General features: G+C 35.8%; 1 protein-coding gene across 4 annotated transcripts in view; it reads left to right on the top strand.

The window, feature by feature from the left end:
* Nucleotides 1–15,738, top strand: part of BTRC (beta-transducin repeat containing E3 ubiquitin protein ligase) — a 172,069-nt gene that overhangs the window by 107,860 nt on the left and 48,471 nt on the right. For all 4 annotated transcript variants that reach the window (XM_061162426.1, XM_061162427.1, XM_061162428.1 and 1 more), the window contains one exon: nt 2,385–2,474. In XM_061162426.1, the coding sequence (XP_061018409.1) occupies nt 2,385–2,474 (90 nt within the window). The remainder of the gene's footprint in view (nt 1–2,384; nt 2,475–15,738) is intronic.

Consider the following 15,738-nt stretch of genomic DNA (forward strand, 5'->3'; position numbering starts at 1 on the left):
GTCATCCCCTTCTCCTCCTGCCTTTAATCTTTCCCAGCATCAGAGTCTTTTCCAATGAGTCAACCCTTCACATGAGATGGCCAAAGTATTGGAGTTTCAGCTTCAGCATCAGTCCTTCCAATGAATATTCAGGACTGATTTCCTTTAGGACGGACTGGTTGGATCTCCTTGCAGTCCAGGGGACTCAAAAATCTTTTCCATCACCACAGTTCAAAAGCATCAATTCTTTGGTCCTTCTTTATGGTCCAGCTCTCACATCCATACATTACTACTGGAAAAACCATAGCTTTGACCAGACGGACCTTTGTCGGCAAAGTATTGTCTCTGCTTTTTAATATGCTGTCTAGGTTGGTCATAGCTTTTCTTCCAAGGGGCAAGCGTCTTTTAATTTCATGGCTGCAGTCACCATCTGCAGTGATTTTGGAGCCCCAAAGAAAAAGTCTCTCACTGTTTCTGTTGTTTCCCCATCTATTTGCCATGACATGATGGGACCAGATGCCATGATCTTCATTTTCTGAATGTTGAGTTTTAAGCCAGTTTTTTCACTTGCCTCTATCACTTTCATCAAGAGGCTCTTCAGTTCCTCTTTGCTTTCTGCCATAAGGGTGGTGTCATCTGCATATCTGAGGTTATTGATATTTCTCCTGGCAGTCTTGATTCCAGCTTGTGCTTCATCCAGCCCGGCATTTCACATGATGTACTCTGCATATAAGTTAAATAAGCAGGGTAACAATATATAGCCTTGACATACTCCTTTCCCTATTTGGAACCAGTCCCTTGTTCCATGTCCTGTTCTAACTTGCTTCTTGACCTGCATACAGATTTCTCAGAAGACAGGTAAGATGGTCTGGTATTCCCATCTCTTTAAGAATATTCCACAGTTTGTTATGATCCACACAGTCAAAAGCTTTGGTATAGTCAGTAAAGCAGAAGTAGATGTCTTTCTAGAGTTCTCTTTGTTTTTTTCTATGACCCAACGGATGTTGGCCATTTGATCTCTAGTTCCTCTGCCTTTTCTAAATCCAGCTTGGACATCTGGAAGTTCTCGGTTCATGTACTGTTGAAGCTTTGCTAACCAGCGTTTTTGCTTTTTTTAAATTATGGTAAAATACATGTAACATTTACCACTTTAATTAGTTTTAAATATGCAGTTCATGGTATTAAATACATTCTTCACATTGTTGTATAATAGCCACCACCACCCATCCCCATAACTTTTAACATCTTATAAAACTGAAATGCTGTACTCACTAAACAGTAACTCCCTATTCCCTCCTTCTCCCATCTAGTTGAAACCACTATTTTACTTTCTGTCTCTATGTTTTTGACTAAATGGAATCATGCAGTATTTGTCTTTTTGTGACTGGGTTATTTCACATAGCATAGTGTCCTTAGGTTTCATCCATGTTATAGTATATGTCAATTTCTTTTCTTTTTAAGACTGAATACTGTTCCACTGTATTTATGTACCACATTTTGCTTATCCATTTATCTGTCAGTGGACATTGTGGATCTTAGCTATTGTGGATAATGCTGCCATGGACATGAGTGTACAAATATCTCATAAAGACTCCACTTTCAGTTCTTAATGTACCCAGAATTGGAATTACTGGATCATAGGGTAATTCTGTTTTTAATTTTTTGAGGAATCACTACTGTATTTTTTTTTTTTCCACCTTGGCTATACCATTTTGCATTCACACTAACAGTGCACAGGGGTTCCAGTTTCTCCACATTTTCACCAACACTTGTTTTCTGGTTTTGTTTTGTTATTAGTAACCATCCTAATGGATATAAGGTGGTAACATATTGTAGTTTTGATTTGCATTCCTCTCATGATCAGTTATGTTGAGCATCATTTCATGTGCTTTTTAGCCATTTGTATATCTTCTCAGATAATCTCTATTTTGGTTCCCTGCTGGTTCAGGTGGTAAAGAATCTGCCTGCAATGCAGGAGACCCAGGTTCAATCCCTGGATTGGGAAGATCCCCTGGAGGAGGGCATGGCAACCCACTCCAGTATTCTAGCCTGAAGAATCCCCATGGACAGAGGAACCTGGTAGGCTACAGTCCATGGGGGTCTGACTTAGCACAGCACAATCTCTGTTTAAGTCCTTTGCCCATTCTGAATAACTGACACCTCTACCTTTCATATGTACAGTGAAGTTACTACTGCTCACACACTTGTTCATGGCACATCAGTGGCACTTTTGGGCTGTCGCTTTCTTTACTTCCCCATGTCTGCCTTGTCCCTCAGCTCCCATAAATCTAGAATTTACACATAGGATCTATTTGTGTGTTGATTTTTAGAAATGGGGCAGAATTTGAAAACTGCATGACAGTATTTCAGTACCTAATCTTATTTCAAAAAAATTCTCTTTGCAGACATACAACAGCTGTGCCAGACTCTGCTTAAATCAAGAGACAGTATGTCTAGCAAGCACTGCTATGAAGACTGAAAATTGTGTGGCCAAAGTAAGTAATATTACACATTAATATATGTTATGTCATGTCATAACAATGGTTTATCTATAGATATCTTTACTCAGTATTGCTATTAAGGAGTATTATAGGATTGTTAAAAAGAATACAGCAGGCATCCTTATGTCCAAAGCAGATTGCAAGTTGAAGTTTCTATCTCTTCAGTCGCAGCAGAATTTTTTGATTGCGTGCTCTGGTCACACTTTAGTCTAATTCACATTTGTTGCTTGACACTAATTATGGATTATTACAAATAAGATTTGTGTGGGACGTCCCTAGCTGTCCAGTGTTTAAGACTCCAAGCTTCAACTGAAGGGGGCATAGGTTCGATCCCTAGTTGGGGAACTAAACATCCTACATGTCAGTTCAGTTCAGTTCAGTCACTCAGTCATGTCCAACTCTTTGCGACCCCATGGACTGCAGCATGCTAGGCCTCCCTGTCCATCACCAACTCCCAGAGCTTGCTCAAACTCATGTCCATCGAGTCGGTGATGCCATCCAACCATCTCGTCCTCTGTCGTCCCCTTCTCCTCCTGCCTTTAATCTTTCCCAGCATCAGGGTCTTTTCAAATGAGTCAGCTCTTTGCATCAGGTGGGCAAAGTATTGGAGTTTCAGTTTCAGCATCAGTCCTTCCAATGAATATTCAGGACTGATTTCCTTTAGGATGGACTGGTTGGATCTCCTTGCAGTCCAAGGGACTCTCAAGAGTCTTCTCCAACACCACAGTTCAAAAGCATCAATTCTTCAGTGCTCAGCTTTCTTTATAGTCCAACTCTCACATCCATACATGACTACTGGAAAACCATAGCTTTGACTAGACGGATCGTTGGCCAAAAAAAGAACAGATTTGTGTTAAAAAAAATAAAATTATTTTTATAAGTCCATTGGTGGTTTTAAAATGTAATTGAGTATAGAGTACCCCTTTGTAGGATTGTGAAATATACTATAGAAAATCCAGTTATTTTATATCACTATTAATATTTATTGAGTAGCTATTGATAAATATATTGCTTTGGAGGTCTTGATCTGACTGGACAAGTATGTTTAATCATGCATATGGAGCTACTTGTTTCTCATGTATAAATGTTTGCTGTATCAATAGACTAGATACAAAAAATAATCTTAGGTGTTAGAGATCTTACAATCTAACAAATGTAACAACTATGCCTCAAGTTTTCCATCTCTAATTACTCGGAACTTTGACCTAAATTTACATATCAGCCATTTTGCTTATTCCAGAAGTAAGTGAAATTACCATATGGGCCCTGTTTCCAGACTTTTACTCTGTATATCTGCAAAATTACTGCCTTTTATAACTATTCAGGAATTTGTCACTTTTACAACACTCCCAACTTTAACTAATTTAATCTATTGTGTTATACATTCAGGCTGTCTGTTACTATTATTATTAGAGCCAGGCTTGGTATCATGTATCTGCATTCTTTGCTACAAAAATCGAAGGACGGCAATATTTTTTATTTTGTTTTATTTCTTAAAACATGTAGTTTCAGTTGGTAAAGGACCTACTTTATCAACTGGAAATATATCATGCAAAATATAACCTTTGAGAATGATCCATAGAGAAATGTTGAAATTTATTAAAAATTATGGTGAAATAGGTAGAATTAATTAGTTAAGTTCATAAATTAGAACATCTTAATGATTTACTGCAACATCTGAATATTACAGTTTAACATATTTATTTTTTCAGTCATATAGTCACAGCCATCAAGTGCTGATTCACCCTGTTTTGTATCCAACATTTGTACATTGAGATGGGGGACCAATAATTTGGGCCTTTGAAAATAATCTCTTTATTTTTTGGCCATGGTGTTCTCAGTTTTCATCACAAGTGGGTAACTTCTGGCTAAACAAGGTAAAATCTTGGCATGAGCACTGATCCAAGGACAGGGTGATGATTTTAATGAGTTTCATTGAGAGCTGGCCAAGTGAGCATCTGTTCCTTTTGTTTTCTCAATACTTTGTAAGCCAGGATCTCTAAGCTACATAGTTATATTGGTGTATGTCTGTATGATGGTTTTCCCCCCTGCTCCTACCCTCTACTTCAGTGGTGCATGTAGGCACAATGGCATAATTTCTTCTATGCTCTTGGGTGAGGAAATAAGTTTGCTCGTTGCTGCTCATCAGTGTGTTTTTGTTGCTCCCAGATGGTGACCCTCTCATCCCATTCTTGCTTGTTTTAACATTACTCTGCCACATATATCTTTTCATCGTCTCCTTAAGTATACTAGTTTAATAATGATTTCTTTATTTCCTGTTGGAACCCACTTAACTTTCTGGTTCCTTTTATTGAGACACATCTTCATCTTTTGTTTCATTGCTTCAGATTTGAGCCAAATAATCTGTTGGTCAAGGCAAATAAAAACATGTAGCTGAAAAAATTTCTTTCTTGCAACAGTTTCCAGTGAGGTGCAATAATATGGGAATAGGAAAAGAGTTTTCCCTTTTTTATTTGCATATTTTATATGTATCTCAGGATTCTGTGCCGCTGCTCTTGGCCTCATTTATTGCTTGCCCTTTGAAAAATAATGAGTTACCATTATTTTTGTAGGTCTGTAAGCTTGTCCCTATTTCATGCTCTTCACCTTTAGCCTTTAACTGGATAGTTTCACCTGCTGTACTTTATATGGCTATGGTTTTTAGCTTGGTACTGCTATCTATTATTGATTCAGACTGTGCTCCACAGTGGCCTTGAATGTCCAGTCATCTCCATGGAGAGCAGCTATAGTACAGTGATATCAACCATTTTTGTCCTCTAGTTCAAAACAACTAATTCTGATAGGAGTGACTTTGGTTTGGGTGGAAATGGTAATTGAAGTCTAAGATCTTATTGAATACTGTTTATATGAGTTTTAGAGAAGACATTAATACCAGTTAGTTCCTTTAAATATAGCAATACTGTTAGGTTTGGACCCCTGACCTAACCTATGTATGCAACTCTTCTTTGCCAGGGGTATCTTAAAATACATGTTTTATAATAGGTCTACGAAAAGAGACCCTTAGTCTTCTTTAGAATACAAGAAAGTAAAGTTGTAAGGCAAACTACAGCTACTCTGGGTTAATCATAATCATTGAATCTCTAAGAATGAGTCTTAAGAAAATATTTTAAGATAAAAATGGAGAAAGAGGCATTTCATAGTATAACTTAATCCAAGTAATATTTGGAGGCATTGAGATGTTTTTTATTTCTTCCATAGCCTTCCTTCTTACTAATTATAGCCCTGTAGTTCATGAGATTTGTGTTTGGAACATGATAAGCTCTGTGTTTATTGTAGCTTTAAATGGACAGTCATTATTGACTGCCAACTTAGTCTTTAAAATCAATAATCATGTTGTACCTAATTGTCAGCCTTTGTGATGTTTTTTAATTGGTAAAGAAAGCTAACTGGAAAAATAAAGAGCATTAATTTTTATCTTTTTATTGACTTTATTATTGAAAATTTTTGGTTTCAAGCTTTTCCATAATACACCCTTCCACACACACATACAGTTAAAACTGAGTTGTTTTGAACCATCTGCCTAGATTTCTGCCTGGGTCAGAGAAGTTCTGCCTCTTTGTATTTAGAAAATAAACCCCTTTCACAGGCCTTTGTAGATGTGTTCTGTATTATAGTAGTTGTTGTTTGTTGTTACTGTTTTTACTTCAGACTAATAATCTTTTTGCAACTGACTGAGACAGAAAAATGTGATGTTCCTTTCCACTCACTCCAGATTTTGATAGAAGACTTGTTTTATTTATTTCCAAAATTATATCCGCAGGAAACAAGCTGTTTAAATTCAGATTATGCTGAAGCAAAATGGTCCTGGTATGAGAAGCAACGTGCTGTTTTACGAGCACAGAGTCCCTTTTCTCATAACTGATTGATAGTAAATATTTTCCTGAAGAATTATTGCCAACCATGAACAGTGCAACTGTTTCACTTTTTTTCTGTGCTACTTGCTGTACCAGCCATTGTCGGTAATTAAGATCTACAATTCACAATGCAGACGTTTGCACTTCCTCTGGGTCTGTGCTATTTATAAGGCATTTCAGCTGTTCAGAGTTTCTTTTGAGTTTTAAACTACATGTTAACAGGCTTCTTTAATATACTGTTCCACAAGTAGCATGTCAGATGGTTTGTTCTATGCACAAGCTCCTCTGTTGGGTCTAAAGAGTAGCTTTGTGGAGAATATATTAAGATTTAACCATATCACTGAGGCTGATGTGATTGGAAAAAGTATAAGATATACATACTATAAGTATTATAAAGTGAAGTATAAGCATTACACATTAGGCTCATTGCTGTTTTAAAGAGGCAGGAATTAAGTTCAGAAGTAATATTTTTTGTCTTTAAATATTTATATGAATTTAATAAATGCTAATGGGGGTGACAGAGGGGTGCTGAAAAATACTAGTACAGTGACTTTTCCAAGCTCACTTTGAAGTAATAATATTATCAAGGACCTCATTATAGATAAAGACTGTGTGTATTTGGTCTGACTAAGGATATGAGAATATGTAACCTTCTAGATGTGCATGATATTTAAGAATACAAACACAGGGCACCAAAATGGATCAGCAGATTGACTGCGCATTTGCTGTGTAATCAGCTTTAGGAATCCTAAGTAGCATATGCCACTGGAGGAGAAAGTGTAAACAGGAATCCTGATCTGTATTAAAATTGGTAAAATTCTAAGTCATTTTCAACCATTTCAAGAAAGTTAATTAAAAAGAAAAGTCAAGACCCTAGTGAGAATCTTCATGCATTATGGTCTAGAGTAACAGACCATAATGCATGAAGACTTGCTACCTGGACTCATTGTTACACATACAAGAAAAAGAAACTGCAAACAAAATATGTTAAACTTTGCCCTGAGTGGGGAATCAGGCTGACTGTTTTTAAGCCTGAAGTCAGAGGCATTGATTCTGCACATCAGCCACCAGCATCTTCAGCAGAGCAGAGCTGCGGAGAAAGGCAGGATAGGGGTTTCGAGAGCTGATTCCTTGATGGCTCCTTGAATAGACAGAACTTAGAGCTTTTCCAAGGCAGTTTTGTTTGCCAGAACCTAGGCTTTCTGTAGTTCTTTTGAACTATGGTGTTTCTGTAAACTTTTTCCCTTCAGTGAATTGTTTATGAACCATTTTTTAGATATCAGCAGTGGCTCAACTGTTGGGAACCACTGATCTATCTGACTGAGGCACTTCAAGATGCTAGAACGTATTCACATTTCTATCTAGCCAGGGTGCTAATAAGATTGAGTTTGTCTTTGTGGGTTGATCTAGATTAGCATGAGATGAGCCCAGTCAGTGTCTCCCTCAGTGAAAAAGGAAAGGTTTGGAGAGAGCGGGAGGAAGGAAGGAAGTTTTTCATCAAGAACTGACTGCAGTATTGCCTGCTGATGCATGTCGGATCACCCGCACCGAGAGATCACATGGCTTCTCCAAAAGTCAAACGATCAATTCGCCTCGTTTTGGCTCTGTACTTAATGCACAAACAGTGCGATCTGCGGGGCTGTAATTGCATTGTTAGGGCCAAGGAACAAGCCTGTGCCTTTTCAGCAGACAGCTGGCAGGGAGAGAGGCATGTTGTTAGGAAAGAGAGAGGCAAGGCAAATAAAATTACTGCTAACGCTCAGAGATCGGCAGGAGTCCTACTTGCCTAATCTTACCGGTGGGAGCAAGCGGCTGTTGTAATCCAATTATAGCAGCATAAGCAATTTGTTAGACACTCCGCATAATGTAACAATTTCCCAATAAACTCTGACTTGTAATAACGTCGGCAAGAGTCCGCATAAATCTGCCCGAATGGTGGGGGCTGGAGCGTTCGGCTGGGGGCTTGTAATTGGCGCCATCAGCACGTTTTGCGGAGTGCAGTATGGTGCAGTCTTTTAGTGCAGGAATTTTAAGGAGAAAAGCGTGGCACACGTTTCTTAGAAAAAGAAAAGTGGCCATTAAAAGGGGAGCAGCAAGAAGGGCATACTCTTGCCTTCACATTACCTAGGAATCTTAGTATAGAAAGAAAACAAGAGGAGGCCATGTTTCCTTCTAATACTAAATGGGGGACTGGGGGGTAGAATGTGTGGATTAAATTCCTTTATTTAAAAGGCATCAGTTTCTGTTATTTAAACCCTCCTTCTCTAGCACCTCCCCCCACCAAGTGCCTTTCAGGCAGCATTTAGATAACATTTTTACAAAATGTTCTTGGCTAGGCAAGCCTAGAAATGCCAAATTAAAATATATTTTCTTCTAGAGTTTAGCATTTTCTTTACAACAGGAAAATATATTTTCTTTATGCCCAGGACAAATCTTTTAAAGATATTATCTCATTGACTATCAAACTTTTGTACAGAATTCTGTCTTCTGCTTTAAGAAACATCTCTTAATGAAGGGTTTAAAACCCAGATAATTGTTTGCTTAGCTGGCTTTATTATGCTTCTTACTTTCTAATTCTGAAAATATATTGTGAATTTCTGTGATACTAGGATTCGTAATCTTTCTTGTTGAATACTAACATTGTATAAGAATACAGTTTTTATTGTTTAGACCTATACCTGGATGATCATTATAAAAATCATTTTGATTCCTAAGTCATAAAATTACTGTTTTAGAAAAATATTTGTTGTTGTGTTGTACAAAGTAGAACCTCTATTATTTATTGATTGATGAGCATCTGTAGTCACAGAATAGTTTCTTATTATACAGGGTATAGGAGGTGGAGAGTGCTCACATATTTGAGTTAATAGATTTTCATGCTACTGTGTGTATATTAAATGTTACCTACTTTCTTGTGTGCTCGCTTCGGCAGCACATACACTAAATGTTATCTACTTTCTTGTGCCAGCCCAACTCTTCATTGTTGTTAATTTGTGTCAAAACCAAGCTTATGAAATAAGTACAGGATTCTTCAAAATATCATGTTGCTGTGGGTATTATTACAATAAATATTTACTTTCAGTATAAACATTTCCTTCTAGTGAAGCAAATGCCTCCTTGTTTGAATGGAGCTACATCAATAAACTGTAGTGCCTCTAATAAAGCCACTCAGTGTCTGAGTTTAACTAATGGCTGATTTTCATGGCTTTGACAGTGAGCTGTGTGCGTTATTTTCTCCTGATATTGTAAAAATAATGAGAGCAAATTAGAACAATCAGTTTACACAGATAGCTCCTGATTGGAGGCGATGGGCAATATGGCAGCAGGTAATCCATCTTCGGGCTCCTGTCACATTAACTTCAGCAGTGTGAAAAGATCAGGTGGGGTAAGCAGGGATCCTGCCCAATCGGAACACTGAAATTAATGAGAAGAGCATTGTTCTGTGATCAACCTTTTAATTAGCAAGACTGGAAACAGAGGGAGTGATGAAGGCAACACCACAGCTGCACAGTGCCAGGCACAATTCCTGAAGAGGAAATGAAAAAAAAAAAAAAAACTTTGGGTTTTACATCACACGTTTGTTGCAGTATATACAGGCATCATGGAGCTGGTTTGCAAACTTAAAGAAATACTACCTATACACTTGAAACTAATATAATGGTATATGCCAATTTTACTTCAACTCCAAGAAAGAAAAGGCTGCCTACTTTCCAAAGTATTGTCACAAATATGGTTGCTATATTAATGATTTATAGATGGTAATTCTATCAGGGGTCGTTGAGAACTTTGATTACCAGTACACTTTCTCCAGCATTTCACTCTGGCTTTTAACCTTTGATTTTTTTAAAAAATCAAGTAACCAGAGAAATTAAAACTTAAAAAGGTCTACCTTGTCAGCCTCCCAACATTCCACCCCTCCAATATAGTTTTCCTTGCAAGTAGCATATGGGTTTTCTGATTTGGAGGGCTTGTCATTTTTAATTGTTTATGAAAGGACCCTCATCCAGGCGTAAGCTATGGCATGTTTAAATTTTGTTCCTTTCCTGATTCTGTTTATTAGGAAATTCACTATTTGGTTTTTTTCACTGTGTCATTGATATCTTCGTGTGGGGGACTGTGTTACTTCAATTTATATAATTGAGAATTGAATATCAATGAATGGTGTCTATAAAAGGAAGAGGGAGAAAAAAATCCAGGTAGTAACTGAAACTAAAGGCTAGTTCATCCACTTAACACTCACTTTTACTAAAACAGTAACCTTGTTAATCATCCCTGAAATATTAGGAAGTATGGCATAAGACTACGAAAGACATTAATGAGCCAGATTTTCTCACCAAATCAGCGCCCATTTTCTTGGCTGCCTTTGGCAGGCTTTGACTTTGGGAAAATAAACAAGGCAACCAGGATTTGCAGTATTTCAGAATTTGTATCTTAAGTTTAGTGGTTTACTGTAAAAGCAAGTAATATAGTCTGTGTAAATGAATTCAGATATCTCCCAGAGATACATAAAATAAATTTGTTTTCTTGATATTAATAGTTGTTTTAGGGGCTTATTTAAAGTAATAATATGTAAAAACTAGTTAACAGGTACCCGTCTGAGTATAGAATTAACAGAAAAGAGCCTATAGTATGAAATATTCAGGTTAGGTGTAAACTAATTTTTTTTATCATAGTTAATAGAACTTTTAACATAATATATATAACTAATGGAAATTCATTATTGCAACCCTGTGATACTGTAGTTGCAGAATGAGTCCCTGATATTCTACTTCTTTGCAAAACTCATAGAACAAAGGCCCTTCACTTCCTCCTAGTACCCATCTCCCTACCTTCTTTCCCCCTCTAAAAATCTTCAGTATTGCTCTTGCAGTTCTGTCAGAAACTTGATTTTTTTTTTAACCAATAATGAGCTTTTCCTGAAAATATTCAGTAAGACTTAAATGTATCAGTATTTTAGAATCAGTCGCTTAATACTAAATAGTCTTTAGAACTTCCCCCCCTACACTGTCTAAGAGATCTGTGCTACTGTGTATATTAATATGTTAAAGCCCACTTGTTAGAATTTTGTGTGATTACTTTTCTACATTCCTTAATCTAGAAGAGAGATTTTTATTCTTACACTTTTATGGATTTTTGTGGCTTTTCATTCTCCTTTCTCCTAGTTTGACAGTTCCAGAAGCCTAGGTTCATAAGCTCTCCATGAATAAGTACTTCTTAGTCATATGGTGTAACTAGATCACTTATAAAGCTTGTGAAACCCGAGCTCTCCTTTTGAACCTTTCAGTACTCATGAGCTCAGTATTCATACATGTAAAATTTTATTCTTGTGTCATGACTTCAGTTTCTTGTAAGGCAAATGAGCTATGAATTTAAATGATGTACTAAGTTTCTACAAAAATTAAATTGTATTTTTCCATTTTGCTACATTTGTGGAATTCCGTCTGAGCTAATGATCTTGCCGTATTTGTTCTTGTTGTTAGAGCTCTCTTCCAGTAAGATTTATTTCTTAAGATCAGTGTTAAAATAGATGTGTTTTTTTTTGTTTTTTTTTTTTGAGGGCATCTTGTTTTGTTTGTTTATACTGGTAATAGCAAAAAATTCTAACTGACTGAATGACCAGGAAACTCTCTTTTAATTTCCTTACAGAGACAGAGTTGCCAAGTCACCTTAAATTCTACTAATCCCAAATCTCATCAGTAAGGTTTTCTTTAGAGAAAATTTCATTAGTCTAGTCCTTTGGAGCTCACCTAATACTCCCTTATTTAAAGCTCTTATGTATGGAACCAGTTGTATCTCTGATGCTACGATAATCTTTTCTAAATTCCTCAGTTATTAGTTTGGAATATATTCCTAAATACGGAATTTTTAAAGATCCATTTTCTTTTTCTTGTATCTTCAGAATGAAGATATTTATTTTTACTTTTGTACTACTCTATGCAAATGTAAATGCTTATTACTCAGTAATAATCACCTACCTTATAAATACTGGTCTTTAAAGGATTGAAGATGACCTCATGTCATTGGACTTAGTATCAGTGTGGTAACCTTAGTATGAGTCTGGTACAATCAGTTGAAGTTGGTAACCTTACCTTAGTAATTGTTTTATCAATAGAAGTTGTTTTGGAATACAAATCTCATCTGAATCTCTGTGTCAGGATTTACAGTGTAAACATATATTGGCAGTCCTTTTACACCAAGAACTTATTTTTCCTGGTTAAACTTAGTAATTAGTTTTATCAGTTTTTTTTTAAAAAAAAGTCCCTTCAAAGTCCAGGCTCTGTGTGATTATACTTCAGTAAATTTTTTTTTTTTTTGTAAGCATGCATGCTTTTAGACGGTTGGGTGATTATAAAGACAGGATGAGGGTTTATGAATTAATAGTTGGACTTTGAATCTCTTGTCTGTTTCAGACAGTAAAGAGGAGGCTTGGGACAATGAGTAATTAAGAAACAGGTTCATCAAAAGCAAATGAAGCAAAAAGCAAACAAACATGACTATTATTCTGTGTGTGTATGTGTATATAAAATCTCCCTAGGTATTCTCTAATGGAAAGGATAGAAGTTTTTGATAGTTAAGATTGACATGTAAATATATGTAAGAAGCACTTGCTCACATGGAGCACTAAGACCATGATAAACAGAAATGTTGAAATATTTCTAGAAGAATGAACATAAATTTAATTATGTTTTATACCTCGGACATCACTTCTTTAACTTTATCCACATTTTCTTGGAATATCTAATAGCATAAGAAATTTAATTGTAAAGATTAAAAGAAACAAGAAACAAAACTTGGGAGCAAGCCTAAAGGGAAATATAGAGAGAAAACCGTGTTTAAAGAGAGATGGTTCCTACAGTGTTAACTATGGAGTGTGTAGCGTGACTCTGTAATGGAATATCATGGCAGGGGGTATAATACTGTAAATAAGATGAATATGCCACTTGTGGATTAATGGGCAACCTAAAGAGTGGCTTTATTTACATCTATTTATGAGGTTCATTTCCAGTTTGTGTATTTTTTCTTATTCTTATGGTTGGTGTACTTAAAACCTGATGGATTAGGGAACTTAAAAAAAAAATCAGTTTCCTTGAATCTTAATATGTGTGGGTTTGGGGCTTCTTTTTTTGGTAGGATTAGTATAGTGTTTTTTGTTTTTGTTTTTTTACTTCAAATTTGATAGGTTGAAGGAATTTTCTTTTTCCTCTAGGTAATTAGAGAAGAGGTAGGTTCTGAATATAAGTCCAAGAAATATAACTATTTTTTATGTTTTACATTTTGATAGGGAATAGGTGTAGACATCATATTACAGACTATAGTAGATTCCATTTGCAATAATAAAAGGATATGGGAAATTTGAATACATCTAGCCTGGACACTATAGGAGCCACTGTCTCAACATTATAACATGAGAACATGCAGTAAAAGTAGAACCTAAGTGAGAGCTTTATATAACTAATTTTTAAAATTAGTTTTATTGAAGTATAGTTTATTTACAAGTTTGTGTTCATTTCTGCTCTATAGCAAAGTGATCCAGTTATACATAAATATACATTCTTTTTCATATTCTTTTCCATTATGGGTTATCACAGGATATTGAATATAGTTCCTTGTGCTATATAGTAGGACCTTGTTTATTCATTCTATATATAATTGTTTGCTTATGCAAGTAATCTTTTAGTCAGCTATTTAGGTTGCTCTTGGTTTCCAATTAATGCTATTATTTAGTTCTCTTGAAACTTCAGAAGTTTGAATTTTAGAGTTTTTACTCTGCTTCTCCTCAATTGAAAATATATGGTAGAAGTTACCTGTAAAAGGCAAATTGTATGCAAAAATAAATTGCCTTCAATGTAGAGTTTTAGTAGAATTAATTTTAACTTGCAGAAGGTAGATTCTCAACTTCTGATATGTAGTATTTAAAGTATTAAAATCCAGAGATTACGTCATCAGATTTGACAGCCTTTTGCACCATTATTTATTGAATGTTTACAATGTGCCAGACACTAAGGGTTAAGGGTTTTATATACACTCTAACTCAAATCCCGACAATGATCTCATTAAGCAAACACAGCCCCATTTTATATACAGATTAACTATAACTGAGAAGGATTAAGCAATTTGCCCAAGATATGTTGCAAAACTAGAATCTGAACCCAGGCTATCTGACCCCATGTCTGTGTGCTTTCAGTCACTGTGTTTAGTGTTTTAGTAATAGAAATTAGGCCAGATGAAGCAAATGTGTGGGGATTTTCTAAAAAGTTTTCTGTGGTGCCTATTAAGTGTTAGCAATTTATTAACAAGTAGCCATGATTTGGAAAACACAGAAGTATGCAAATTGGTTCTGTAAAATCATGATACAGTAATACATTTTAGGTTTGGGTTCTCCTCTTACTCTTACACTTACAGTGCTGATATTTTCCTTTTCAGCATTCTGTATGAGATAAAAATTTAAAATATGTCAATTAGCAACCACAAAAAAAGTAGAACTATTAAGTGAACCTTGTAATCTCCTCTTACTATCTGGGCTTTTCTTTTCAGGCTTTTGATTGTGTGTAATAAAACTATTGCTTAATTAATGCCAGGATTCTGAGGCCTTTGGATGCCACGAAAGAGAGTGAAGTGTAGAAACCAAGAGGCAGCATCAAATAGCTTTTCTGTTGTGTTAATTTAGGTCTGTCATTCTTGTTCTAGTTCATGGTATATGGCTCCCAGCAGATACTAGGTGAATTAAAAGAGAAGCAGTAGTGGATCCTATCTTAGGAAAAACACAACTCATGATTGAAGCTCTCAGTAGCTTAATGAATCACTGTTTTCAGATAATATTTCACCCCTAGTTTGAGCTGCCCTTGGAGTGAATGTGGCCGTGTTATGTGACCAGCAGACATGATGCAAAACCAAAGTAAGTGGTAACTTGGCATCGTGGCTTTGTGGTGGTATGTGCAGGAAAGATCAGTGCTGACATCCATGCCGTACTATCTTTGGCAGAGCAGTGCTTGTGTGTAACCAGAGCATGAGAGAGGAAGTCGTGCTGACTTGTATTAATCTCCATTTAAAATGCTAACAAAAAAAATGATAAAAATTTCCCTTGGAAATTGCTAAAGTTTCCTATGACTTTAGACATACTTTTTGAGAGATCTGTATGCTAAAAAAAGGTTTATAGGAAATATTTCTTATTATAGCTCAAAAATGTTGTTTCTTAACTTTAGTATGCAGAATAATGAATAACACATAATAGTCTTGGCTAAAATGAGTATACTTTAAGATAATTCTTTATATTCTCTATTTTTAATTCTCTCCTTGATTCAAGGAACTTATTAATTAACTGGTTTTCTATGTGTATTAATTTTAACCAGAGTGTTGATAAGCAGTGTCTCTTTCAGGGAGGG

The sequence above is a fragment of the Dama dama genome, chromosome 15 (genome assembly GCF_033118175.1).
Source record: "Dama dama isolate Ldn47 chromosome 15, ASM3311817v1, whole genome shotgun sequence".
NCBI lineage: Eukaryota > Metazoa > Chordata > Mammalia > Artiodactyla > Cervidae > Dama > Dama dama.